The sequence below is a fragment of the Emiliania huxleyi genome (assembly GCF_000372725.1).
Source record: "Emiliania huxleyi CCMP1516 unplaced genomic scaffold EMIHUscaffold_101, whole genome shotgun sequence".
In the NCBI taxonomy this organism is placed as follows: domain Eukaryota; phylum Haptophyta; order Isochrysidales; family Noelaerhabdaceae; genus Emiliania; species Emiliania huxleyi.
In genome coordinates, this window is record NW_005202368.1 from 116075 (window position 1) to 140199 (window position 24125).

Genomic DNA, 24125 nt, shown 5'->3' on the forward strand with positions numbered 1-24125 from the left:
TGCGTGAACTCGAGCTGGTCCTCCGCGTCGCGCTCGCCGTGGCCGTACATGCGCTGCAGCCAGAGCGGGACGACGACCGACGTCGACCAGGAGAAGTCGGACTGCCAGTCCGGCTGCTTCCCCGCCTGGTTCTGGTGGAAGTAGTAGCGGAGGATCTTGAGCGAGCACCAGCAGCGGTCCCGGTCGTCGACGATGCCCTCCTTCCGCAGCGTCTCAAAGTCGCGGCCTCCGTGAACAATCACGGCGTCGAGCATGTCACTCGCCTTCTTGAGCGCCGACACGTCGAAGGCCTGGCCCATGAGCTGCTGAAACCCCATCTCGTTCTGCAGCGACTCGGCGAGCGCGCCGTTGAGGCTGGGAGCGACGTAGCCGACGCAGAGACCCGAGATGTGTGGCTGCACCAGCTTCAGGTCCTCCTGCGGTCGCAGTGCCGGAGGAGTGAGGCAAGGGTCGATGCGGAGGAGGGCTGCGGAGGAAACGGCAGGGCGGACCTGGTCGTACGCGCCGAGGCGCCAGCGCTTGAGGATGGCGCACATCAGCGCCTTCACCATCCACTGAGCGAGGTACTCCGAGTAGGTGCGCGCCTCGTCGTACATGGAGCGCGGCGCGAGGCCGCCGGGCAGCATGTACTCAAAGGTGCACGTGACGCGCTCGATGGCGTCGGGAAGCTCGCAGATGTCGCGGACGGGGGAGAGGTCGAGGACCCAGTGCGGCGAGCTGGGGCTGTAGCGGAACCCGGTGAAGAGGCTCACGACCACCTGCCTGTCCAGCCACTGCCAGCCCCGGTGCGTAGTGGCTCCGATGGCGTGCTGAGTGACGATGCGGACTTCGCCCGTGGAGAGCGTCTCCTCCCGCACCGTCCGCTGCGACACGCCCTTGTAGTGCACGCCGAGGCCGATGGCGTAGACGATCTCTGGCTCGCCGTAGTCGTCGCACTTGAAGTGGGAGAGCACGGTGCACTGCACACCCGATACGCCCGGCTTCATGAACGGCGCCCACTCGACCAGCGTCTGCCCGTCCGGCACCGACTTGCCGCCCGCGTCGGCGCTGCTGCTGGGCGCCGAGTCGCCGCCGCCGTCACTGGGCACCGCAGGCGCGCTGAGCAGAACGACACCGGCGTCGGGCTCCCACTCCCTGTCGTCGTCGTCGTACAGGACGTCAATCTCCACACCGCCCACGTCAGCTGCCTCGTTGAACCGGATGCCCTTCGCTGTGCCCACGTAGGCCTTCCCATCGGCGGCCCACCAAACGCTCACCCTCGACCCCTCGCGCAGGCGCCGCACGACAGGCTCGATGGCGCTGCTGCTGCCGCCGCCGAGCGACGGCGCTGCTCCCGGGCTGGCTGCTGCCGCTGAGCTCGAGGCGGTGACGAGCTCGACCATCACCGCGGGCTTCCACTCCTCAACGCCGCCGTCGAAGGTGACGAGGACCTCGACCCCCTCCCCGCTGAAGCGGACCTCTCGCGCCACGCCCGAGAGGGAGCCGACCTGCACCGCCGAGCCGAGCGACACATGTGGCGGCATCATGATCGCTCGTTTGGCGGCGGCAATGGCGACGGGGACGGCGGAGGAGGATCCGGTGTGCGCGTGCCACGCGCCCTTCACAGTCTTTGCCTGCTGCCCATTGGGCCCGTGGTAGAGCCCTTGGACTCCACTAGAACTGGGCCGCTCGCAGGTCCAGCCGGGCGGCATCGGTGCCTGCTGCCCGACTGCGGGAGGGACGGGGACGGCGTCGCTCGCATTTGCAAGAACGGCGCGCTGTGCAGCTGCGGACTTGCCGACCCGATGCACGCGCCTCTGCACATCCAGCCCTTGCTCCCGGGTGCGGAAAAAGCACTTGATTTCATCCGGTATGCCAGATTCTGACGGGCCGACGAGATTACGAAGCCTTCCAAGCGTGAGCTTCCAGCAGCATTCAGCGCGGCCATTCTTAGCGCTGACCGTGACTCCGCTCGGTTGAGTGAGGCTGACTTTTGCATAAAAGGGGACCTGCGAGTCTGCAAACGGCCATGAATTGCGTCAGCAAATTTGGTGCCGTCAGCAAGTGGCAGGATTCAATGCGGGGCCGTGGGCTGTGGCGAGGGCAAAGAGGCGAGGGCAGTGGCGTGGGCGTCAGGAAGCCACTGCAGAGCGGTGGCCGAGTGCGGGGTCCGGTGGTGGTGGTGCAGGCTGCAGACGCTCACCGTCGGAGTCACCGTCCATGTCTGGCGAGCAAGAAGTGGAAACCGGCAGGCTCGGCGCGCTCGCAGTCCTGGAAGCAGGGCAGCATGAGACGGCTGGGCGACTCAGCTGTGTGCGAGGCAACGGTTGGGACTCGGCCGTTGCGCTGACTGAGCGTTGGTGCGACTGCCGACTGCTGACTGCCGCAACGCTTGCGCCTCGTGCTCTCTGGAGGTGTGCTGCGCGTGGAGCGGGCGAGGCGTGCGTGCGTAGCGCTCCTTTGCAGCGTCCGATCGGATGTCCGTGAGCTGGCCTGAGAGACAGCGCGGCGCGCTGCTGCTGCAGTCGAGAGGCCTGCGAGTCCGACTTCGAGCGTGCGCCTGGCGTCGAGGCAGGGTCTTTGTGCGTTTCCGGGCTGGGTGCGGGTGGCTGCAGGGGACGTCGGATGTCATCCCGCTTCTGCCTCCCTCTCCGCTGCAAGCACGAGCAGAAAATTACTGTGTACGATCTCACCAGCCGACAAGACACAAAAGGCTACGATTTTATATTGTGCGCCCAGTGCATCTGCGCTGGGCTGTCCACCCCGCCCCCACTTGCCCTGACTGCACAGGATAGCCCAGCGCAGATGCACTGGGATCAGCGACAGATCTCCGCTGTCGGCCTCCGCGTGGCAGCCAGAGAGGCTCGACCTCTCGAGCTCGACGTCTCCGCTGTCGACCATGCCGATGCCGCCGCCATCTCCACCGGACACGGAATCCTTGATGTTCGTGTCGGCCAGCTTGAGGGAGCCCGCACCGGACCCTTGGATGGCGCCGCCGCCGATCTCGGAGTGGCCATTGACGAGCGTCAGCCCCTGGAGGGTCAGGCTGCAGCCGCCGGAGAGGGAAAAGAGTCGCGAGCGACCCTGGCCGTCGATAGTCGCGCCAACTCCTTCGCTGCGAACAACGATTGAGATGTTGCCGCTGCATTCCAGCGACGAGTCGAGCACCTCTGCGGCGCGGCGTCTATCCCCCTCGCACCTTTCCGGAAGCACAAGAGTGTCCACGCGCGCCCACGTGCTTGATTCACCCACGTCTTCCATACACTCGCAGCCAGACTGGCAGTAGCACCAGCAGTCGTTGGGATCATCGCAGTGGTACTCGACGTTCGTCGTGCTCGAATAATCGTCGGTGCAAGAGTCGATGCAGCGCTGCAGGGAGCAGTCCGAAGCAAGTCCCTCGCATACCTCCTCGTCGAGATCGCTCCGACACCAGCCCGTAGAAGGGAAGCTCTCCCAGCCAGGGTAGGACAGCGGCGGCGGCGACGGCGACGGCGGTAACGAAGGTGGCGAGGGCGGCGAGGGCGGTGAGGGCGGCGGCGGCGGAGTGAGCGGCGGCGGCGGCGGAGTGAGCGGCGGCAGCGGCGGAGTGAGCGGCAATTGAGGCAGCGACTTGCGCACGTCGCAATTTCGATACGTTGCGTCGGGCTGCTCTACCGGGTCCTCACCATGCAGGAACTGGCACCAGCAGGTGCCGATGCCTCTGCTGTCGATATTGGCGAGCTCGCAGCCGTTGGTCTGCGCAAGCTCGATGCACTCTTCCGGCGAGTCGGCGTGACCGATCGCATGTTCTCCATCGGTGTGATAATTGGACGTGAACCAAGCGCATGTGCTCCAAAACGGCGAGGAAGGCGGCGACGGCGACGGCGGCGGCGGCGGCGGCGACGGCGGCGACGGCGGAGACGGCGGCAACGAAGGGGGCGAAGGCGGTAAGGGCGGCGGCAATGGCGTCGCTCCCAGCATGATGTGGGCGCCAGGGGCGACGAAGATGTACGCCTCCTGACCCTCACTCACAGCCTTGTCAATCAAGGAGCGAAGCTCATTCTCTGTCGCTGCGGACACCTCGTTGGGCCGGAGCGGCGGCAGTGGTTGGAGCGGCGGGCGGGTCGGCGGCGGCGGCGGCGACGGCGGCGGTGACGACGGCGGCGGCGGCGGCGGCCAGCACACCTGCTTTAATCGGGGAGGGGAGGGGGGGATAGGGCTGGACACCGGGGCTGGGTGAGCGCGAGACCTGAGGAAGGCAGTGCGCAGGGAGCTAGAGAAGCAGAGAGGGGAGCGCGCCTTCCAGCCTGGCCTGGTGTCATCAGAGTCGGAGACCCATGTCATGCTCCCATCCGACCACGGCACGACCCCGACGGGGCCCGAGGTGCCGCAGTACTTCACGCCGTTGACGAGGAGGTAGTCGTAGGGGCAGTCATTTGTGGGGTCGCCGTCGCCGTCGTAGTCTCTGTTCGGGAAGTCCTCCTCCTCCACGTCAAAGGCGATCACGACCAGCCCGACCTGAGGCACGCCGCTGATGGTGCACGCCTCGTTGTTGCCGTAGCCGTTCGGGTAGTTGGGCGAGGTGGCGCACGAGCCGCCGTCGGTGATCGAGCACAAGCCGGTGGCGCAGACGTCACCGAGTGGGCATGGCATGGCCGCCGGGATGAAGAAGAGCAGCAACAGCCAAAAGACCACCAGCCGACCACCCGCCTTGTTGACCCGCTGCCCGGAGGCAGCGCCAAAGCGCCGCGCCCACATGCCCAACAACCCGCCGCCGCTGGCTGCGCCGAAGCGCCGCGCCCACATGCCGAGTAGCCCGATCGCGCCGAAGCGCCGCGCCCACTTGAGCCCGCCGTCAGCTGCGAGGAGGCGGAGCAGCAGCAACCCACTGCCGCAGGCTGCGAGTAGGAGCAGTAGCGTCGGCGCAGACGTGCTGCTCCACCAGGCGACGGGAGTGTGCCAAACGGCGGTGCTGCCGCCGGCCGGGGCCAGGACCTCGTCCTTCTCCGCGTTCTTCGAGCGCTTCTGCCCCTCAACCTTGATTGGGCCGACCTTGCTGGCCGAGGAGCCACCCGACCGAAGCTGGCGGAGTGCGAGGCACCCCAGCACCAGGCGGGACCAGACAGCGCCGCCGGCCGTGTCGGTGTCGGCCGTCTCGCTCTCGGTCTGTGGAGAGGCGGAGAGAGCGAGGCTGAAGTATTGTGACGCCGCCACACCAATCGCACGCTCGCCTCCGAGCGAAGGGAGACGGGTCGGCGTCTTAAGCTGCAGCACGCCCTCGCCGTGGCCGAGAAGGCCTGGAAACTCCTCCTCGCTACTCTCGTCCTCCTCCTCCTGGCCCTCCGCTGCCGAGCCGCACGACGAGAGCCGCCCCTCGCCATCGATGAAGACGCTGTGCCAAAGGCCCGCCGCCGCCCTCGCCGGCGGGTTGGACTCGCGCAGCAAGGCATAGAAGCACAGCCACCGCACGGCGCAGCCCTCGTCCTCCGGCTGCGCCGGCGGCTCGTAGCCGGCCTCTTGCAGGCGCAAGCGGATGCCCTCCAGCGCGAGCGAGGCGTAGAAGAGCAGCGAGACGGCCGCGACGCGAGCGATGTCGGCGGGGTCGCAGCGAGAGAGGGCGCGCACGATGAGCTCCGTGGGGAGAGCGAGGAGGCGATAGGGCGGCGGCGTGCTTGGCGAGGGAGCGGCAGTGGAGGCAGACATGTGAGCGATGTCGATGGGGTCGCAGCGAGAGACGACGCGCACGAGGAGGTCCGTGGGGAGGTCGAGGAGGCAGTTGGGCGGCGGCGTGTCTTGCGAGGGTGCGGCGGTGGAGGCGGCGGCGATGCGGCGCGAGCGGCGCGAGCCGCGCGGCGGTTTATGTGGACTTTTACAAGAAAAGAAAACAGATTGTCAGGCCCTTCCCCTGCGAACGCGCACCCCCGGGGCTAGGGCTCTCTTGCCCGCAACCCGATGCCAATCATCCGGCCCGCTGGGTGCGCTTCTGAGCTCCCCGGCCCTGGATGTACGGTTGATGACTGCACTCCAAGTGCTCCAAGTGCAAAATCTCGCTGCGAGCCTGTGCGCTGTGGCTGCCTTTTCGTTAATTAAATCCTGTGTTATTGCCAGTGCGCACCAGTCTTTGCCCAGAATTCTTTAATCCTCTGTACGTGCCGCGCGTGGGTGGCAAGCGCGATGAGCTCGAAGAAAGGCAAAAATAAACACGGGGCACCTGCGCCTTCAATGCTAGCGTCAAGTGGCAGGAGGCTTGAGATCAGGCTGCGGCCCTCGTCACAGCACAAGCTGCCAGAGGACACGGCGTTGCACATATCGGTGCCGCCCGACGGCGAGGGCCACAGCCTTGAGATCTCAAGGGCCGCAGCCGCCTGCGTCCTGCCTGAGAGCCGCCCTCGGTCCGCTCCGGCTGGCGACACATTTCCAGATCCCGTAACTGGCGAGATGGACTGGGAGGCGGTTGCCGACTTCGTGCGTGGGCAGGGGAGAGCTTGAGGACATCAGCAATGCAAGATCTGCTGCACGTTCTCGACAACGGCGGATCCATGGAGGAGAATCCATGCCGGCGCTTCCGAGAGGCGAAATTCTCGCTGCGCTCGACCGGGCGCTCCCGGACCAGGATGACATCTTTGTGATGTATCCGGAAAACCTTCCCGTAGCAGATGGATCAGCTCGAGTTTCGACCAACGCCAGTTGCGCCAACGCTTACGTTCTTTCTCGCTCGTGCAACGAAATGCCGCTCCCGCCAATGCTGGACGTGCGCCGTCAAATTCCAGGCCTGGGTGGCACTCCTCGCCGCCGTCGCGGTGCAGCGCGGCCTCGTCGTCGGTGGGCCCTGGCTGAGGGAGCTCCGCCCGCAGCTGAGCCACTCGGGCAGCCGCGCGCTCGACGGCCGGCCGCAAAAGGCCTCGGGCCGTACCAAGGCCACCGTGTTGAGCTTCATGCTGGCAACGGTGTGGCCGCGCAGCGCGAGCAACCCGGGCACGCAAATCTCGACCGCGACGGCGCACGGCGCGGTGGCGTTGGCGTGCAGGTAGATTCGAAGCGCGACGTCCGCCGCATCCCGCCTCATGAGCAGCGCCGCGTCGCCGTGCTGAAGCGCCGAGTAGGCACCCATCCAGTTTAGCACATCGGTAGGCTCGGGCAGCGTGCACGTCAGCAATAGGTCGGGCCGCAGCCTGAAGACAAGCGTGTAGGCGGCTCCACGCCGCCGCTCCTCCGCTTGGAGCGCACCGTGCAGGAGCAGCCAACGAAAGAAGAGCACTGACCAGCGTTGTGGACGGTGCAACAAGGCACCCCGCCAGCGTGGATGATTGCGCACGACCTCGTCGGGCTCGATGCACAGGTAGACCGGACGGAGGTCGTGACGGAGGGCGGCCGCAAGAGCCTCGGTTCTGGCGTCATCCGTAACGTCCCGCGCAACACTGCCCACGCTGAAATTGTGCCACGCGCTGTACTCGTGCTCTGGGCTCAGGTGCGCGAGCACACTCGCACCAGTCGGCCGGACCACGTTGAGTAGCAGCTCACGGCGCACGGGCGGTTCCGCCAGGCTGCGGATCTGCCCGGCCAGCAGCACGGCGACGGACGGGCGTGCGGCGTCGGCCGCCGGTGCGTCGGCCGCCGACACCATGGACTTGAACGATTTAGGAATCCTCATCTGGACATCGGCGCAGGTTCTTGCCAAACGCTGTACACAGCGAGTGCCCCCAAGACGGACAGACCGGAGGCTCCGGCACTTGAAAGATTTTCCGCTCACTAGTAGTCGTTGAAGAGAGATCAGAAGAGGCACACTCCCAAGGGTGGGCGACGGCTAGCACCACACTCCTCTCCTTAAAATCCCTGTGTGGTGGCGGCGTGCCGTCCTCCCATCCCCCTCCCTTGTGGGTTGTCTGTTTTCTTTCTTTTAGTTGTTGTTTGTTTGTGTTCTTTTAGTGCTCCCTTTGCGAGCTTACCCCGAGCTGCAGGTCAGACTCGAGAGACATCGTATTAACATCGACTTACGACTACAACGTCATGCGCACACAGATCCGATGTGAACACGAAAACCGCATCAGCTGGACACACGCTCACGAGAGGTTCACCGCCGCCTTCTTCGGACGAGGAAGGCGCAGTGGTAGCCGTTGTGGTCCTTGGCCGGGTGGTAGCTGTACCAGCAGCGCCTGTCCACCTCGCTCAGGCCGGGCAGCGCCTCTCCGAGGTGCGCGTCCACGGCGGCCCACAGCACCCCGCCCTGCTTTTGGTGCGAGCGATGCGCGACGTGGTGGCCGCTGCCCGTCACGACCCAAACCTCGGCGTGGTGGGAGAGCATCGGAGGAAGCACCTCCTCCAGCACCGCCGACACCGTGCTTCGCGACTGGAAGTGCAGGTCCACCAGCCCCCCTCCTGCCCCTCCGCCGCCAGCCTCGTCCTCAAACAGCAGCGTGAGCGGCCAGACGCTGCCGTCCGGCCTGCGGTGGCAGCGGTTCACGGCGGCGAAGCGCTCCATCGGGTCTGCGATCGCAAAGGCGCTGGCGCCGGCGCGCGCCGCCAAGTCCACCCACGACTCGGCGGGGATCCGAACCTCCCTCGAGGAGCGGACCACCCTCGGCGGTGCAAGCCGTGGAGGAGGAGGAGGGAGCCGCGACGCCGGCTCGGACGGCAGCGCGCTCGCCGCCGCGCCGACGCGCCCCGCCCAGGAGCCCGCCGCCGCCACCGCGGCACCCTCCCCGCGCGGCGGTGACGGCGCGGCCTGTGGCACGGCCTGTGGCACGGCCTCCGCCTCAAAGGCGCGCCAGCAAGCGTCGCAGTAGAAGAGGCCATCGTCGGGGTCGATGGCGCCGGCGGCCGAGTCGCTCGCGCACTCGGCGCAGAGCAGCAGGTCGAGTGGCTGCGCCGGCGGCGGGTCCGCCCCGGCCGCCTCCTCTCCCGCCGCCTCTGCCACCTCTGCCGCCTCCTCCGCCGCGTCGCCGCGCGGCGGGCTCGGAGGGAGCAGCGCCAGCCGGCTGAGCTCCTCCTCCAGCTCGAGCAGCACGAACGCGTCGAGCGCCGCGTACTCGAGCTGCTCCGCCGACAGCGGCCTCGCGGCCCAGTCGGAGCTCTGGCGCGACTTGTCAAGACTCGCTCGCAGCAGCGCCTCGCATGCGCCGGCCAACCCAACCACCGTCCGGCGCGGCGAGCCGACCGCCCTCGTCGCGGCGCGCTGCAAGTCGCGCATGTTCGCGGCGCCTTCGGTGACGCCCGGCAGCGAGGTCTCGAGCCGGCGAAGGTCCTCGCCGGAGGCGAAACCGAGCTTCTCGCTTTCCTCGGCGCGGAGCAGGCGGAGGAGGCAGCGCCGCAGCTCCGAGCGGCTCTCCTCGGCGCCGGGCGAGGCGAAGGCGGCGACGTCGACGACAAAAGCCTCGCGCCGCGTGGCGAGCTGCAGCAGCTGCAGCGAGCCGTCGTCGTCGGAAGGGTTCTCGTGGCGGTTGCGCGGCCGCCACTCGCAGTCGAACGCAACAGGCTCTCCCCGAGACACCGCCTCGTCGAGCGCAGCGGAGAGGGCGGCGATCCCGGCCCCGCCTTGGACAGAGAGGACCCGTGGGGGCCGCTTCGGCGCGCGGAGTGGAGGCGAGGAAAAGGGACGCTCCTCGGCCGAGGCGGCGCCTCGGCGCGTCTCCGGCGTCCCTTGCTTCTGCGGCGGCCTCACTGACGGCGCGTCCTGCGGCTCCTCCGTCTCCAACAGGTCCTCCTGCCACACACCGCCCGCGAGCAGCGGCATCCGCCTCTGCCCGCTCGCCGGCGCCGCCAGCTCGCGGCCGACCGGCGCGGCTGCTGCTGCGTGCTTGGCACCGCCGCCGAGGCTGGCCGCCGCGAGCGTTCCTGCAATAGTGTCGACTGGCGCCGGATGGCGGTATAGGCAGCCGCGGGTTTTACAGGCGCTCCCCCACTCGCACGCTATCAGCGCGTACTTGCGGCGCAGCTCCTGGGCAGGCGGCGCCGTACGTGCAGAGCGGCAGCTGCGGCTTCTTCTTGGGCCATTGCCGTCCGGGAATAAGATAAGAATTCTTAAGACACAAGCCTCTCTGAAGATAAGAAATCGCGTTTGCCCAAGGCGACGGCCGGCGCGACAGCGGTTTGTACTCTGAAGGGTAAGGTAAGGTAAGGTAAGGTAAACTTCTCCACACACACGAGGTGGTGGGGCAAGGGGGGGTGTACTCTGAAGCCTCAACCGGTGCTTACCCTCGCGTGAACTAGGGTGGATGCACGGTCAAACTGCCTTGCGCGCCCCCTCCCAGTCCCGGATCTGACGGCGCAGCATGTGGTTGGGTGTGAGGTATGGGTGCTCGAGCGCGCCGCCCGTCAGAGGGCTCGTCGACTTGGTCGCGAGCCAGCGCTCGATCGCCGTCCGCTCGTAAGCATGCCCGTCCGCCGCCATCACCGGGTCGCTCATGATCTCGGTCGTGATTGGGCAGATAAAGTCGTCCGGCGGCTCCTCCTCTCCCTCAGGCGGCGCCTCCGCCGCCGGTGACGAAGCGCCCTCGGCGAATCGCGCCTGATCCCCCGCCGCACGCGTCGCCCCGACCTCCAGCCTCGCGCTCTCCTCGAGCGCCGCCGCCAACTCCGCATCCTCTCTCGCCGCCAGCGCTGCCTCATCCTCGGGCTCCTCGGGCGACGTCCCAGCGCCGCCCCCGCCGCCCCCGCCGCCCTTCTTCTTCTTCTTCTTCTTCCCCTTCTTGCTCTCCCTGGCGCGCTCCCCCGCCTCCTTCTCCGCCTCCTCCCCCGCCAGCAGCGCCTCGGCATGCCGCGTCGCCTCCGCCTCTGCCGCCGCTCTCTCCGCCTCCCTCGCCACCGCCTCCGCCGCCCTCGCCGCCGCCGCATGCTCCTCGAAGGCGCGCACGCACTCGGCGTGGCCATTCTCCTTCGCCCACTGCAGCGCCGTCTTATTGGTGCGCGCCGCCGCGTCTGCGCCCGCCCGCAGCAGGCAGAGCACGACGGCGGGGTGGTTGTTGTAGGCGGCGTCCATCAGCGCGGTGCCGCCGCCGCTGTTCTGCATGTTGATCTCCGCGCCGCGCTCCAGCAGCAACTCGATCACCCGCTCGCGGCCGTTGGCGGCGGCGAACATCAGCGCGGTGTCGCCGTCGCTATCCTGCAAGTTCACCTCCGCGCCGTGCCGCAGCAGCAGCTCGACCACCCGCTCGTGGCCCTTCTGGGCGGCGGCAATCAGCGCGGTGCCGCCTTTGCTGTCCTGCTTGTTGATTTCCGCGCCGCGCTGCAGCAGCAACTCGACCACCCGCTCGTGGCCTTTCTGGGCGGCGTTCATCAGCGCTGTGCCGCCGTTGCCGCCCTGCACGTTGACCTCCGCGTCGTGCCGCAACAGCAGCTCGACCACCCGCTCGTGGCCTCGGCGGGCGGCGGATATCAGCGCGGTGTCGCCGTTGCTGTCCTGCTGGTTGATCTCCGCGCCGCGCCGGAGCAGCAGCTCGAGGACCCGCTCGTGGCCCTCCTGGGCGGCGCACATCAGCGCGGTGATGCCGCTCACATTGCCTACGCCGCCAGTCGCGTTGACCCGCCCGCCGCTGTCAAGCCACGACAGCAGCGCCGCCTCGTCGCCTTCCGCAGCCGCGTTAGCCGCCTCTGCGGTAAGGCTGCCCACTGAGCCGGAAGAGGCCGCTTCGCCCGAGGAAGCGCCGCCCGCGCCGCCCGCCGCCGCCTCGCGCCGCCCCGCCGTGGCCACCTCCGCGATGTGCTGCCGGAAGGCCTCGACGCACGCGGCGTGGCCCTTCTCTTTGGCAAACTGTAGCGCGGACTTGCCGTTCAGTGCGCGCAGCTTCGTATCCGCGCCCGCCCGCAGCAGGCGAAGCACGACGGCGGGGTGGCCGTCGATGGCGGCGCCCATCAGCGCGGTGCCGCCTTTGCTGCTCTGCTTGTTGACCTCAGCACCGCGCTGCAGCAGTAGCTCGACCACCCGCTCGTGGCCATGCTGGGCGGCGAGCATCAGCGCGGTCCAGCCGTCGCTCCTCTGCAAGTTGATCTCCACGCCGCGCTGAAGCAGCAGCTCGACCACCCGCTCGTGGCCTTGGCCGGCGGCGAACATCAGCGCGGTGATGCCGCTCAAATTGCCCGCCACGCAAGTCGCGTTGACCTGCCCGCCGCTGTCAATCCACGACAGCAGCGCCGCCTCGTCCCCTTCCGCAGCCGCATTCGCCGCCTCTGCGGGAATGCTGCCCAGTAAGCTGGAAGAGGCCGCGGCGTTCGCTCCCGCCGCCGCCTCGCCCGAGACCATGGAGGGTTCCGGCTCTTTGTTGGTTGAGGCCCCCGAAATGGTTGAACGAGACGACCCCCCGTCATCACCCCCTCCCTCCTAAAAAAAACGCGGGAAGCGATCGTAGTAGAGCCATCGTAGTAGAGCCAACAGGTCCTCCTGCCACACACCGCCCGCGAGCAGCGGCATCCGCCTCTGCCCGCTCGCCGGCGCCGCCAGCTCGCCGCCGACCGGCGCGGCTGCTGCTGCGTGCTTGGCACCGCCGCCGAGGCTGGCCGCCGCGAGCGTTCCTGCAATAGTGTCGACTGGCGCCGGATGGCGGTATAGGCAGCCGCGGGTTTTACAGGCGCTCCCCCACTCGCACGCTCTCCGCGCGTACTTGCGGCGCTGTTGCGGCGCAGCTTGTCCGCCTCTTCGGGCCCGGGATGGATGTTCTGGCACCTTGACCTGAACTCGCACAATCCCGACAGGAATGGCTTGCAGACGATCTCGCTCTTCCGCACGGCGCCCTTGGGAGGGTGGCGGTAGATGCAGCCGGGTCTGGTGCAGGCGGCGCCGTACGTGCAGAGCGGCAGCTGCGGCTTCTTCTTGGGCATTGGGCCTGCAGGTTAGGGCAATGTTGGGCCCGCAGCGACAGGCCGCGCTGGTACGGCTGGGTTCGGGCCCTTTGCCGTCCGGGACGAAGACGAAATCGCGTGCGCACGCGCAGCGCAGCCCAGGCGACGGCCGGCGCGACGCCGGCGCGACAGCCCCGTGCTGACCCATGCCGTCGGTGAGGTAGCCGGTGTAGTGCACAAACACCTTTTGGAACGGCTGCGGCTTCTCGCCTCCGCCTTCTCGCAAAAACTTGTACTTGAACCCGGGCGCGGTCTTCGAGTCCTGGAAGTCTCTGAAGTAGCTGGCGTCGAACGGGCCCTCGTGCGCCGTCCAACCGCCCGCAGCAGACGTGTATCCGTCCGAATAGAAGAGGCCCTCCGCTGCGGCGCGGGAAGGCGCCGCCGCCGCGGCTGCTGCGACTGAGACACCGAGCGCTGCACGCCGGCCGACGGCGGCGGTGCTGCTGGCCGGCTCGGGCCGGTGGGAGACGGACGGGAGCAGGGCGACCGCGGCGAGCGCCGGGGCGGAGGGGAAAGACGGCTTGCTGGAGCGACAGGAGGCCGCCCTCGAGCTTTGCGAGGCGGGCCTCTGCCTTGTCCACCGCGGTCTCGAGCTCCTGCTTCTTGAGGGTGAGCGCGAGGACCCGGGCGGCCTGCTGCTTCTCGTAGTCGGCAAAGCGCTTCTGCCCCTCGGCCAGGTTCTTGAGGATGTCCGAGTGCTTGCCGATGAACTGCCACTGCTTGCCGGCCTCCTCCTCCATGCGCTCGGCCCGGAGATTGGCGCCGCGGGTGAACCCCCCGAACTCCTTGAGCGAGACCCACTCGAGGGGGTCGAACGCTGGTGCCTGTCAACAGCGCATGCGGCGGCGCATGAGACAGCGCGGGGCGCGGGGCACGGGGCGGCGCGCGGCGCCTCGATGCGGCGGACGGGGGGCGGGAGGACGAGGGGCACTGGCTCCCCCTCGAGGATCACCGGCCGGCGGGGGGGCGAGGCCAGCTCCTTGAGCGTTTCCGCCGCTGCCGAGGCGGCCAAGGCGGCCTCCATGTTGTTGCGCTCGGCGGTCTCAAACCCTCCCTTGCGAGTGCGCTTTTGGACCGGGCCGTCCCGCTCGAACTCCGGGAAGCCATCCATGTGGAGCTTGCGCATCGCGTGCACGTGCTTCTTGCGCGCCATCCTGCGGCGGCAGCGCAGTCGAGTCAGTGGTGCTCGATGGAACGGCGCGGCGCGGGGCCCGCGGGGGAGGGGTGGCGGCATGGCCCGGCCCGGAGCGCGTGGCTCCCCGCGCCGCGGAGAGGCGGGGGGCGGGAGGGGGGCGGCATGCAGCAGTGCGGGAGGCGGCCCGGATAAACCTGTTAGTCGCAGTCTGCAACTAGCAGAGTGGAAAAAAGAAATCTAGTTGAGTATGGGAGGGCCTGCAATTTGCTTGCATGCAATCCATGCTCCCGAGCTGAGGTCCTGCATTGCTCGCAATCACACGCAATCCCACGCAATCAAGGGAATCTCAGTGGGCGCACTCTCAATTGCACCTCGCCCCTTTTTCTTTTTCCATCCCCTACCTCGCCGCGAAGAAGAAATCCAGCCTGGATTGGCCGCCGAAAAAGAAATCCATACTGGCACTCCGCGGTTTCTTTTTTCCATCCCCTACCTTCACACTGCTGTGAACAGGTGCCGAACCCATACTGTGACCTCAGAGCATATGCGTGTATTCCTCCGCCGGCCAGCTCGCATCGGAGAGTGAAAAAGTAAAAAAATCGGGCTGCGCAGAAATAGCCCTCGGTCAGGCTGAAGGACGTGTATATGGCCTCCCACCGCATCGGCGCCCGCGTCGCGGGCCTCTCGCCAGAGCAGCTGTGCGCCATCATCGAGGCGCAGGCGGGCGTAAGCGACGCCGCGCTGCGCGTGGCGGACGAGCACGCCACACGGCTTGTGGAGCAGCCCGAGTGGGTGCTCTCCGAGGTCCTCCTCTCGCCGGACCTCGCCCCGCACATCCTCGCCCATCTGCCGATCAAGGAGCACGCCGCCAAGGGGACGTGCCGCGCGTGGCGCCGCGGCTGGAAGGAGACGCTGGTGAAGCGCGAGCGGCCGCGCCTGCTCGTGATTGGCGGCTATGGCACTACGATTGTCGGTGACAATTTCCTCAGCTCGATGGAGCGGTACGACCCTTCAATCAATGTGTGGGAGGAGGAGGCTGTGGCGCCGTTGCCGACGGCACGACGGCTTGTCGGCACGACGATGCTCGACGGTAATCTGTACGCTGTGGGCGGCTGTGCGGCTGTGGGTGGCGACCACCTCAGCTCAGTCGAGCGGTACGACCTGGCTGCAAATGCGTGGGAGGCGGTGGCCCCGATGTCGACGACTCGGAGCCTCTGTGGCGTGGCGGTGCTCAACGGCAAGTTGTACGCTGTGGGCGGCGAGATCAGCTATGACGACGACGGCGTGACCTGCTCGGTGGAGCGGTACGATCCGGCGACAAACGCGTGGGAGGCGGTGGCGCCGATGGCTGCGGTGAGGATGGGTTTCGGCGTGGCGGTGCTGGACGGCAAGCTGTACGCCATTGGTGGCGGCGACGAAGCCAGCAGCGAGCTGGAATCGGTGGAGCGGTACGATCCTGCGACAGATGTGTGGGAAGCGGTGGCGCCGATGGCGGCGGCGAGGATGGAGCACGCCGTGGCGGTGCTCGACGGCAAGCTGTATGCTGTTGGAGGCTACGGCGCCGGCGGCGGCCGCCTCAGCTCGGTCGAGCGGTTTGACCCCGCGCTAAATGTGTGGGAGGCGGTGGCGCCGATGGCGATACAGCGCGCACGCCTCGTACTTGCGGTGCTCGAAGGCAAGCTGTACGCTGTGGGCGGGTGTGCTGGCCAGCTCTCCGCCTGCAGCTCGGTCGAGAGGTACAACCCAGCTACGAACGTGTGGGAGGCAGTCGCGCCGATGTCAATGGCGCGGATTTCTCCGGGTCTGGCATCGATTTGACGACGACTCAGCTCAGGTCGGTGGCAGGCGGCACGGCGACATCAGTGCTCGCCATCTGCTGATACGAGAGCTTGGAGTGGCTTTTCATTGGTACAGGTGCGCGATCCGTGGGGTGACCTGGTGAGACAGTATTTAATTCTTTTTGTTAGTGCCAGTGCGCGCCAGTCCCGTGCCCCTTGAGCCTTGTTGTGCGAGGGAGTGTCTCGTACTTGGAGCACTTAGAGTGCAGTTATCATATATCAACCGCACGCCCAGACGCTAGACGGGCGATGACGGTCACACAGGAGCGACACACAGAACCACAACACAAACAAGCTCACAAGACACCCCCTCTCGGCACACTGCTAACGTCAAAAAAACACGCCCGGCGCGGGAAGCGATCGTAGACCCAATGGCTGCTCCGGCTCCCGCTCCAACCTCGGACATCGACACCAAGCGGTACGACCGGCAGATCCGGCTGTGGGGGCTCGAGACCCAGCGCGGCCTCCAGGGCACGCGCCTCCTCCTCCTCCGCGCTACCGGCCTCTGCAACGAGATTGCAAAGAACCTCGTCCTCGCCGGTGCCCGCCCGCCCTCACCGCCACGCCCCCGCCGCCGCAGACCCATTCGTCCGCCGCGCCCACCGGCGGCATGCACCGCCTGCGCCGGCCCTCGTATTCTCCGAGCGTCGTGAACGAGCCTTGCCTTGCGCTGCGCGCAGGCATCGGGCACGTCTCGATTGCGGACCCGGACGCGGTGTCGCAGGCCGACCTCGAGCACGGCGGCGTCTTCTCGCTGAGCAAGGACAACCTCGGCAGCAACAAGGCCCCGCTGCACCGCCGTCTCTCTTTTCTTCTCCCAGCCGCCTCTTTTCTCTCTCCCGCTCCCGTTCCCTCCACCAGAGCTCACCGCGTTTGCCCCTCCACCCCAAGGCCGAGGCGACGGTAATCCCCGTCCCACCTTCGCCCCTCATCTCCACCGCTGCGTCGTGTCCGCAGGCCGAGGCGATGGCGTCGCGCCTCAAAGAGCTCAACCCGTCGGTCGAGGTCGAAGGCATCCCAAAGCCGCTCGAGCAGCTGACCGACCAGGAGGCCTATCCACATGTCCCATACGCATGCCCCACACATATCCCATACACATACATGTGCATGTGCGTGTCTATGCACATGTCCCATACACATTGACCGACCAGGAGCTCCGCTCGTTCCACATCGTCGTCGGCACGCACGGGCTTCAGGGCGTGGACGACCTTGCCGCCGCCACCGACCGGCTCTGCGGCGCCGGCGGTGAGCCGGCGGCGGCACCCAACGGCAACGGCAACGGCAAGAAGCGGCTGCGCGACGAGGCGCCGGAAGCCAAGGGCAACGGATCGCATGAGATTGTGCCGACGAGATCGGGGGCGATGCCGCAGCTGCTGGCCGCCGGCACTCTTGGTTTGTTCGGCTTCTGCGCGCTCGACCTGATGGCGCACACGCACCGCGTGGTCAAAAAGGCGAAGAAGGAGGACGAGGAGCCGCCGCCGCCGGAGCATTTTGTGGTCCGCTACCCCGCGCTGCGCGACGCGTTCCGGGTGGGCTGGCGCTCGCTGGACAGGCGCACCCCGCGGCTGTACGCTGCGCTGCAGCTGCTGCTGCGGGGCGGAGGGCAGGAGGAGGTGGAGGCGCGGCGCGCGGAGCGGCTCGAGGAGGACGGGCTCAAGGAGACCTTTCTGCGGGAGCCACTCACCGCTGAGTACGTCGCGACCGTGGCGCCGAGAGCAGCCGAGAGCAGCCGAGAGCAGCCGAGAGCGGCCGAGAGCGGCCGAGAGGTGGCCGAGAGCGGCCGAGAGCGGCCGAGAGGCAGCCGAGAGGCAGCCGAGAGGCAGCCGAGAGCAGCCGAGAGGCAGCCGAGAGCAGCCGAGAGCAGCCGAGAGCCGCAGCCAATGCCTTCACTGAATAGGTGCGCCACGCCGCCACCGAGCTCTCGCCCATGTGCGCCATCGTCGGAGGCACCGTGGCGGCCGAGGTGATTAAGCTGGTCGAGATCGCCGCCGGCAAGGGGCAGGCCGCGAGGTGTAGCCGAGAGCTAGCGACCTGTCAATGAATCGATTTCTTGAGCAGCTCGGCCGGGCTTCAGAGTGGCGTACGCTGTGGATGTGCTACATCTCGGCTAGCTCTCGGCTAGCGCGCGGCTAGCTCTCGGCTAGATCTCGCGACTAGCCCCTTGCCGACGTCGATCTCGGCTAGATCTCGGCTGTCTCTCGGCAGGTTGCGCCGATCAACAACGTCCTCCTCTTTGACAACTCGGACGGCGCACAGGCCGCCGGCATCACCGGCCGCTTCGGGCCGGCCTTCCGGACGGACGACGGCGGCGTCGACAAGGGCACGCCCCAGCCGGTGGCCGCGTGAGGAGCGGGGCATGGGAGAGCTGTGTCGTGCGTGCGTGCGGCGGATGAGGGATCTTGCAGCGCCGGCTGCTGTGACTCCGTCTTTTTTCTGACGACGGCGGTGGGCCCGCTGTCGCAAGGACTCGTGGTTCCGCTGGGGCCGGGTAAAGTCGAGAGAGTGTGCGCGTGAAATGTGAAAACTGAAATGAGGGTAACCTTTCAAAGCGGCCGCGGCCCCAGCGCCCGTTTCGCTTTTGCCTAAACTTTTGGGTTTAAGGGAGACACCCTTTTCGCGGAGAGGGGGGGATGCCATCTCCGATCTGTGCACTGTAGATGCATACGTCAGTACGAGAGACAGCCGTCGGCCCGCGTCACACGTGTACGGATGGTACACGCACTAGCCATATTACAATATTCGCACGCCACGGCCAGCGCCGGTCCTGCGGCGCTGGCATGGGTGGCGTGCCTCTCACGTCAGAGCTCGCTCACCGCTGGCAAGCTCCTTGTCCTCCGATGCTCCGCGTGCCTCCCCCCCCCCCCCCTCCTCGGACTGCACACCGCGGCGGCTCGAGCATTGCCTACTGGTAGTTGGCCAGCTCCTCGTCCTGGTTGAAGTAGCGGTTGGCCTGCGTCGGCACGTCGATCACGGCATGCTCGTTGCCGATGTCGTTCGGGTCTATGGCCAGGGCGGTTGCAGCCAGGGTGGCGGCGGATGCGGCCTAGGAGCGCTCATATAGAGCTGCTCCTGCTGAGAGGCCACGACCGCTGTGAATCAAATACTCTTGTGCATGGGCTACTCTGCCTCAGCGCGGCGCGGGAGCCAACGAGTTTTTTCTGGCTGACCCCACAGGGTTCGGACTTTTTGCGGGGTATGGTATGGTACGGTCGCGCAACCCACCTCGACGGACCATACCCCCCCGCCTGCTGACAGACCCAGCCTGCCCGCCGACGGGACCAAACACGTAGCGAAAGAGAGACCGCCCAGAGACCGCCCAGATTGGCACTCATGCCACATGCCTCTCTGGACAGGGTGGCCCGCCACAAGGACCCCAGGAATTGCGACTCGCCGCTTTCCTCCCGCTGTGATTCTGTGTGAGCTCTGTGTCTTGTTTTGCCAACAAACAAAAAGTACACCTAAGACGAGAGTACATTTCGGGACCCAAATGTTCACACCCGCCCGCAACCCACACAGCTCGGGCCTGGGAAGTCGCGGGGCAGCCGCTCGCCATACGCACCAACGTATGCCGCCCCACAGGGCGCTCGCCTACGCGCTCGCCCTCGCGGCGACCCTGCCGCTCGCCTCCTCCATCCCCTCCCTCGCCTCGCGCACGCCCAAGGCGCGCTCGACGGCGCTGCTCGCGCGCACAGAGAGCGCTGCCGCCGCGCTGCTGCCGCGCACAGAGAGGCGGGTCGACGCGGCGGCGGCGTCGGCGGGGCCAGGCGTGGGCGGGTGGGCCGTGTCGCAGGACGCCTGCCCCGACGGCGCCCCCTTGCCGCTGCTGCGCCACCACCCCTCCAACGGCACGCTCGCGCTGAATGAGGCGGCTCTGCACGCGCTCGCGCGGCTGCCCGCGCCGCTCTGCGTGGTGAGCGCGGTGGGCCCGGCGCGCGACGGCAAGTCGACCTGGCTCAACCTCTTTTACCACCACCTGCGCGATCGCTGGCCCGCCACCACCGCCTCGTCGGCCGGCAATTTTGGCGTCGACCACAACGTCCTTGGCGCGGGCACCGAGGGACTCTGGATGCGGCACCTCTCTGCGCCGGGCGGGGCGCGGCTGCCGGGGACGGAGTGCGCGTCGGTCGTGCTCATCGACACGGCCGGGCTCGACTCGACCGCCCACCGCGCCGACGCGCGCGCCGCGCAAGACAGCCTCGCGCTCGCGCTGCTCGCCTCGTCGACTGTCGTGCTCAACGTCATGCGCGAGCTCAACGAGGCGGCGCTGGAGCGGCTGCGGGAGGGGGTGGCGCACGTGCGCGGCGCGCTCGCGCCCGACGCCTTCGGCGCGGGCGGCGGCGGGCCCAACCTCCTCGCGCTGCTCCGTGACGCTCGCCCGCGCCCGCCGCCGCCCGCCGCCGCCGCCGGCCGGCCGCGCGCGCCTCCGGCAGAGGCGAGCCTGCACGAGGCGCTCGCGCCGCGCGCCGACTCGCTCGACGGGACGCGGGCGGCGCTGGCGGCCCTCTTCCCCAACCGCACCCTCGCCGCCGTCCGCGCGCCCGACGCCGTTGACCTCGCAGAGCTCGCGTCGGCGTCTGGTCTGCCGGACGCAGACTCACCCTTTGCCGGCTCCTTCGCGGCGTCGGCGCAGCGCGCGCTGGGCCTGCTGCAGCCAAAGGCGGTGGGCGGGGCGCCGCTCTCGGGCGAGCTGCTCGCCGCCGCCCTCCACGGCCTCGTCGCGCAGCTGCAGGCCGGCGCGCCGCGAGGCCTCTCGCTCACGGCCACCGTCTACGCGCTGATGCAGGAGTGGGCGAGCGCCGCAGTCACCTCGGGGCGGCGCGCCTTCTCGCGCGTCGCGCCGCCGCTGACGGAGATGCGCGGGCAGCTGGCGGTCGCGCTGCCCGCCGCGTCGCTCGAGCTCCTCCTCCGCAACGCCACCAAGGCTGCCTACGAGGCGCCCTCTAGATGCCTAAAATCGCGTGTAGGCGCCTATAGGGCGCCTATAGGGCGCCTATAAGGCGCCCGCCGGAGCAAAAGAGTAGGAAAATCAACGGCCGAAGCTGCTAGGTCTTATTAGATGGACTACTTGGGAGACGTACGTCCCCGTTCGCCCGCCTAGGCGTTCCTCGCCCGGCTCGCGTCGGTGGCGGACGCAGACGACCCGGCCGCGTGGCTGCAGCCGTACGCTGAGCAGCTTCGGATCGCGGTGGAGGGGGAGGCGGCGCGGCGGCGGCTCGCGCACCAGCACGCCGCCGCCCTCGCGCAGGAGCGCGCCGTCAGCCGCCGCCTCCGGGACGAGGCTGGCGCGAGCCGCGACGAGATCGAGAGGTTGCTCGCGCTGCGAGACGCGTCGTCGAGGCTGGAGCGGTGGCGCGGGCTGGCGGCCGACCTGGCGATGTTCGCGCTCGCGGCGGGGTCGGCGGTGCTGCCCGGCGGAGGAGGGCTCAACCGGCTCGGCCCCGCGCTGCGCGTCGCCCCCGCGCTCTTCTCGAGCCTATTCGCGTGGCGCGTCATCCGACGGCCGGTGCCGGCGCTGCTACGCAGCTTGGGGCACGCGCTGCACCTGCCCGGCTGCGCGCCCGCGCCGCCAGCCGCGGCGGACGCCACCTAGGCCTCCCGCGCGAGTGTGTGTGTGTTACATCTCGTGTCCGGCCACCCACATCCCTGAACCCTGTCCACTGCCCCCCCCGCTCTCGTACCCGTGTGTGGAGTGTGCGCACCATTCTTGCACACTGAGCGGAGAGGGTCGGCGTTGAGTAAACATTTGATCTGCATGCATTTCGCCACACTCCCGTCACCTCGCCCGCCCCGCGCACGCCCGCGCCTCCGTATGCGTGCGCCTCACGCTCTGAGCAAGCCGCCGTGTGCGCGCAGATGCCGCCCCGGGAGGAAGGGAGGGAGGGGCGTTTCGTTGTAAATTGATGAGAGGACTAGCACTCACCGCCCGCACACTGCCGCCCATCCCTCCAAACGGGCTTCTTGGGTGGAAACATATCCCCCCAGGCTAGATGGTCACAGATAGCCCCACACAGCCCCTTACCCCTTCACCCTCGCCTCGCTGCTTGGTGTTTCTGAACACGTAGACGACCACGCTGTGGGGGTTGTGTTATAGGAGTAGGAGTGGGGTGCAGGTTGCTCACCCACGGCACCGGGCCGGTGCTTGCACTTTGAATGCCGTGGGGCTCCTGCCCGTGTCCCGGGCGTGGAGATGCGAGGGTCGCCCCCCCTTGCCCCACCACTTTGTGTGTGTGGAGACGTTTACCTTACCTTACCTTACCTGCCACCGGCGGGCCCCCGGTTACTCAAAACGGTCTGGCCCAGGGGCGGCGAGGCGGCCTGCTGCAGACGCCGCTCATATACCAACAAATGGGTACAGCCTTCGGGAGCCCCGGCGGCCTCGCGCCCAGTGACGACGAGCGGCCTGCGCACATCGAGGCCGATGAACATGACACACTGGCTGCGGAAAAGGCCAGCTCCTCGTGGGTGCGGCTCGGCGGAAGCAATCTCGAGCCTTTCCTGCAAGTCGATCCGGAGCTGAAGCACAGCCCCGTGCGCCTTGTGGACGCACGATACCTTCTGAGGAGCGCGGGCTATGTCATGCACGACCGAGCGCCTTCCCGCGCTGCGCTGATCCCAGGGATGGAACCACCCGTTGGCGAACCTTGGTCGTACTCACCTCAGCAGCTTCAGCAGGCACCACTGCTTCGCCGTAGACAGGAGCTGCCTGCCGAGGCGTTCCTCAGCCTGTGTGACCTGCAGCAGATGGACCAGGTGGTGTCGACGTACGGCGACTGCCTGCGCATTCTCGTAGTGTCGCATCCATGGTTGCAGCCGGACCACTGCGACCCGTTAGGCCGCAACCTGAAGATTCTGGCACAAGCAGTGGCAGCGTACTTGGAGCAGTGGGGTGGCACGTTTGGCATCTTCCTCGATTTCATGTCGCTCCATCAAAAGGACAACCAAGGCCGGCGGACCGATGCTGAGCGTGCTCTTTTCACCAAGGCGCTTGACAGCCTCTCGGAGCTCTACAGCCACTTGTTCACCCCTGTCTTCAAGCTGACCAAGCTGCCGGGGGACTATCCCCTCGGCTACACCTTCGCAAGTGGCTCGCGCCCCAACAAGGCGGACTACCAGGACCGAGGCTGGGTGCGCGCACCTCACGCCACGCGCTGCCCTGAGGGAGGTCGCCCCTGACTAAAGGTCCACGCGCCAGCCCGCCCCCCCCCCGCCCCTATACTCCCCTCCTCCCCTGTCCCAGTGCTTTTTCGAGGCATCGATCGCCAATTTCAAGGACTTTCGCTTGGTGCTCGACTTGGGCGTGCTCCACCCTGCGGAGCATCAGTACCCCTCCGGCGACCACTCGGCCTTCCACGAGCTGCGCGTTGCGTGCGCGCTGAGAGCCGGCCGCCAAGCGCCGTTGCTGCCCGCTGACTTTGCGCGGCGGCTGCGCGGCAAGTCGTTCACGAGCAAGAAGGCCGACTTGCACGTCGTGCAGAGGCTGTACGCGCAGGCCTTCACTGCGCGGCTCGCCGAGGCGCGCGAGCTCATCTTCCAGGACTTGGGCTGGACGGATGACGACGCCGCGCAGTTGGCACGCGTCGTCGCGAGCGGCGTGATGCTCAACCTGCAGAGGCTCTCCGTCGCGCGGAATGCCATCGGCGACGCGGGCATGCGCCGGCTCGCGGCCGCCATCCGCCGGCGTGGAGCGCTGCCCGCCATCCGCGCGCTCCAACTGAACGGCAACCCCGGGGACATCGATCCAGTGTGGCGCGCGCTCAAGTCTGTGACACCCGCAGACTTCCGATGCCTGCGTGCTAACAACGACATGGAGGTGGTAGCCTGCGATGGCGCCGTGGATGGCGAGGGACTGCCCATGCACCCAGCAATGACACACACCTAAGGTAAGGTAAGGTAAGGTAAACTTCTCCACACACACGAGGTGGTGGGGCAAGGGGGGGCAACCGCCCTCGCGTCTCCACGTCTAACGACAGGAGCCCCACGGCATTCAAAGTGCAAGGCCCGGTGCGCGTGGGTGAGCGGTGTGTGTGTGTGTGTGTGTGTGTGTGTGTGTGTGTGTGTGTGTGTGTGTGTGTGTGTGTGTGTGTGTGTGTGTGTGTGTGTGTGTGTGTGTGTGTGTCACGTCACTGCATCCTCTGCCGGTTCCTCCCGTCGCCTCTTCTTTGTTCGAATGTTTTCAATCCATCCTTCACGAAGCCCTCCCATGTAGCTAGCGTTCTTTGCGAATGTCTCGAAATGGCCAGCAGGCGCTGTCTGCTCGCGGCCTGTGCGGGCCGCTCGTCCTCCTCGCCCTTCTTTCGTCCTCCCGTCCCTCCCCTCCACCATGGCCTCCTCGGCAATTCTTTCTCCATCCGCCTCGCCCTGCCTTT

The 24125-nt window shown here is 67.6% G+C and overlaps 3 protein-coding genes across 3 annotated transcripts; 2 read left to right on the forward strand and 1 right to left on the reverse strand.

The window, feature by feature from the left end:
* Positions 1 to 10177: 10177 nt before the first annotated feature.
* On the reverse strand, positions 10178 to 12361 carry EMIHUDRAFT_312726 (hypothetical protein; the record flags this gene model as incomplete). Its single annotated transcript, XM_005793364.1, has 3 exons — positions 10178 to 10720; positions 11450 to 11454; positions 12343 to 12361. 3 exons carry the CDS (start codon positions 12359 to 12361, stop codon positions 10178 to 10180), a joined length of 567 nt encoding a protein of 188 aa, XP_005793421.1.
* A 3754-nt stretch (positions 12362 to 16115) lies between these two features.
* Positions 16116 to 18302, forward strand: EMIHUDRAFT_439421 (hypothetical protein). The gene is made up of 6 exons (XM_005793365.1): positions 16116 to 16299; positions 16440 to 16543; positions 16717 to 16806; positions 16911 to 17465; positions 17657 to 17761; positions 17965 to 18302. The coding sequence occupies exons 1-6, from the start codon at positions 16131 to 16133 to the stop codon at positions 18103 to 18105; spliced, it is 1164 nt and encodes a 387-aa protein (XP_005793422.1). The 5' UTR covers positions 16116 to 16130; the 3' UTR covers positions 18106 to 18302.
* Positions 18303 to 20614: 2312 nt separating this feature from the next.
* On the forward strand, positions 20615 to 21519 carry EMIHUDRAFT_422873 (hypothetical protein; the record flags this gene model as incomplete). Its single annotated transcript, XM_005793366.1, has 2 exons — positions 20615 to 20692; positions 20858 to 21519. Coding segments are annotated over 2 exons (715 nt in total), but the record flags the coding sequence as incomplete, so codon positions are not given.
* Between the last annotated feature and the right edge of the window lie 2606 nt (positions 21520 to 24125).

Coding starts and splice junctions, on each gene's coding strand:
- EMIHUDRAFT_439421 (XM_005793365.1), top strand. CDS start 16,131: ATGGCTGCTCCGGCTCCCGCTCCAACCTCGGACATCGACACCAAGCGG. Junction 16,300..16,439: donor AAAGAACCTCGTCCTCGCCG/GTGCCCGCCCGC, acceptor CGCTGCGCGCAG/GCATCGGGCACGTCTCGATT. Junction 17,762..17,964: donor TCGCCGCCGGCAAGGGGCAG/GCCGCGAGGTGT, acceptor GTCTCTCGGCAG/GTTGCGCCGATCAACAACGT.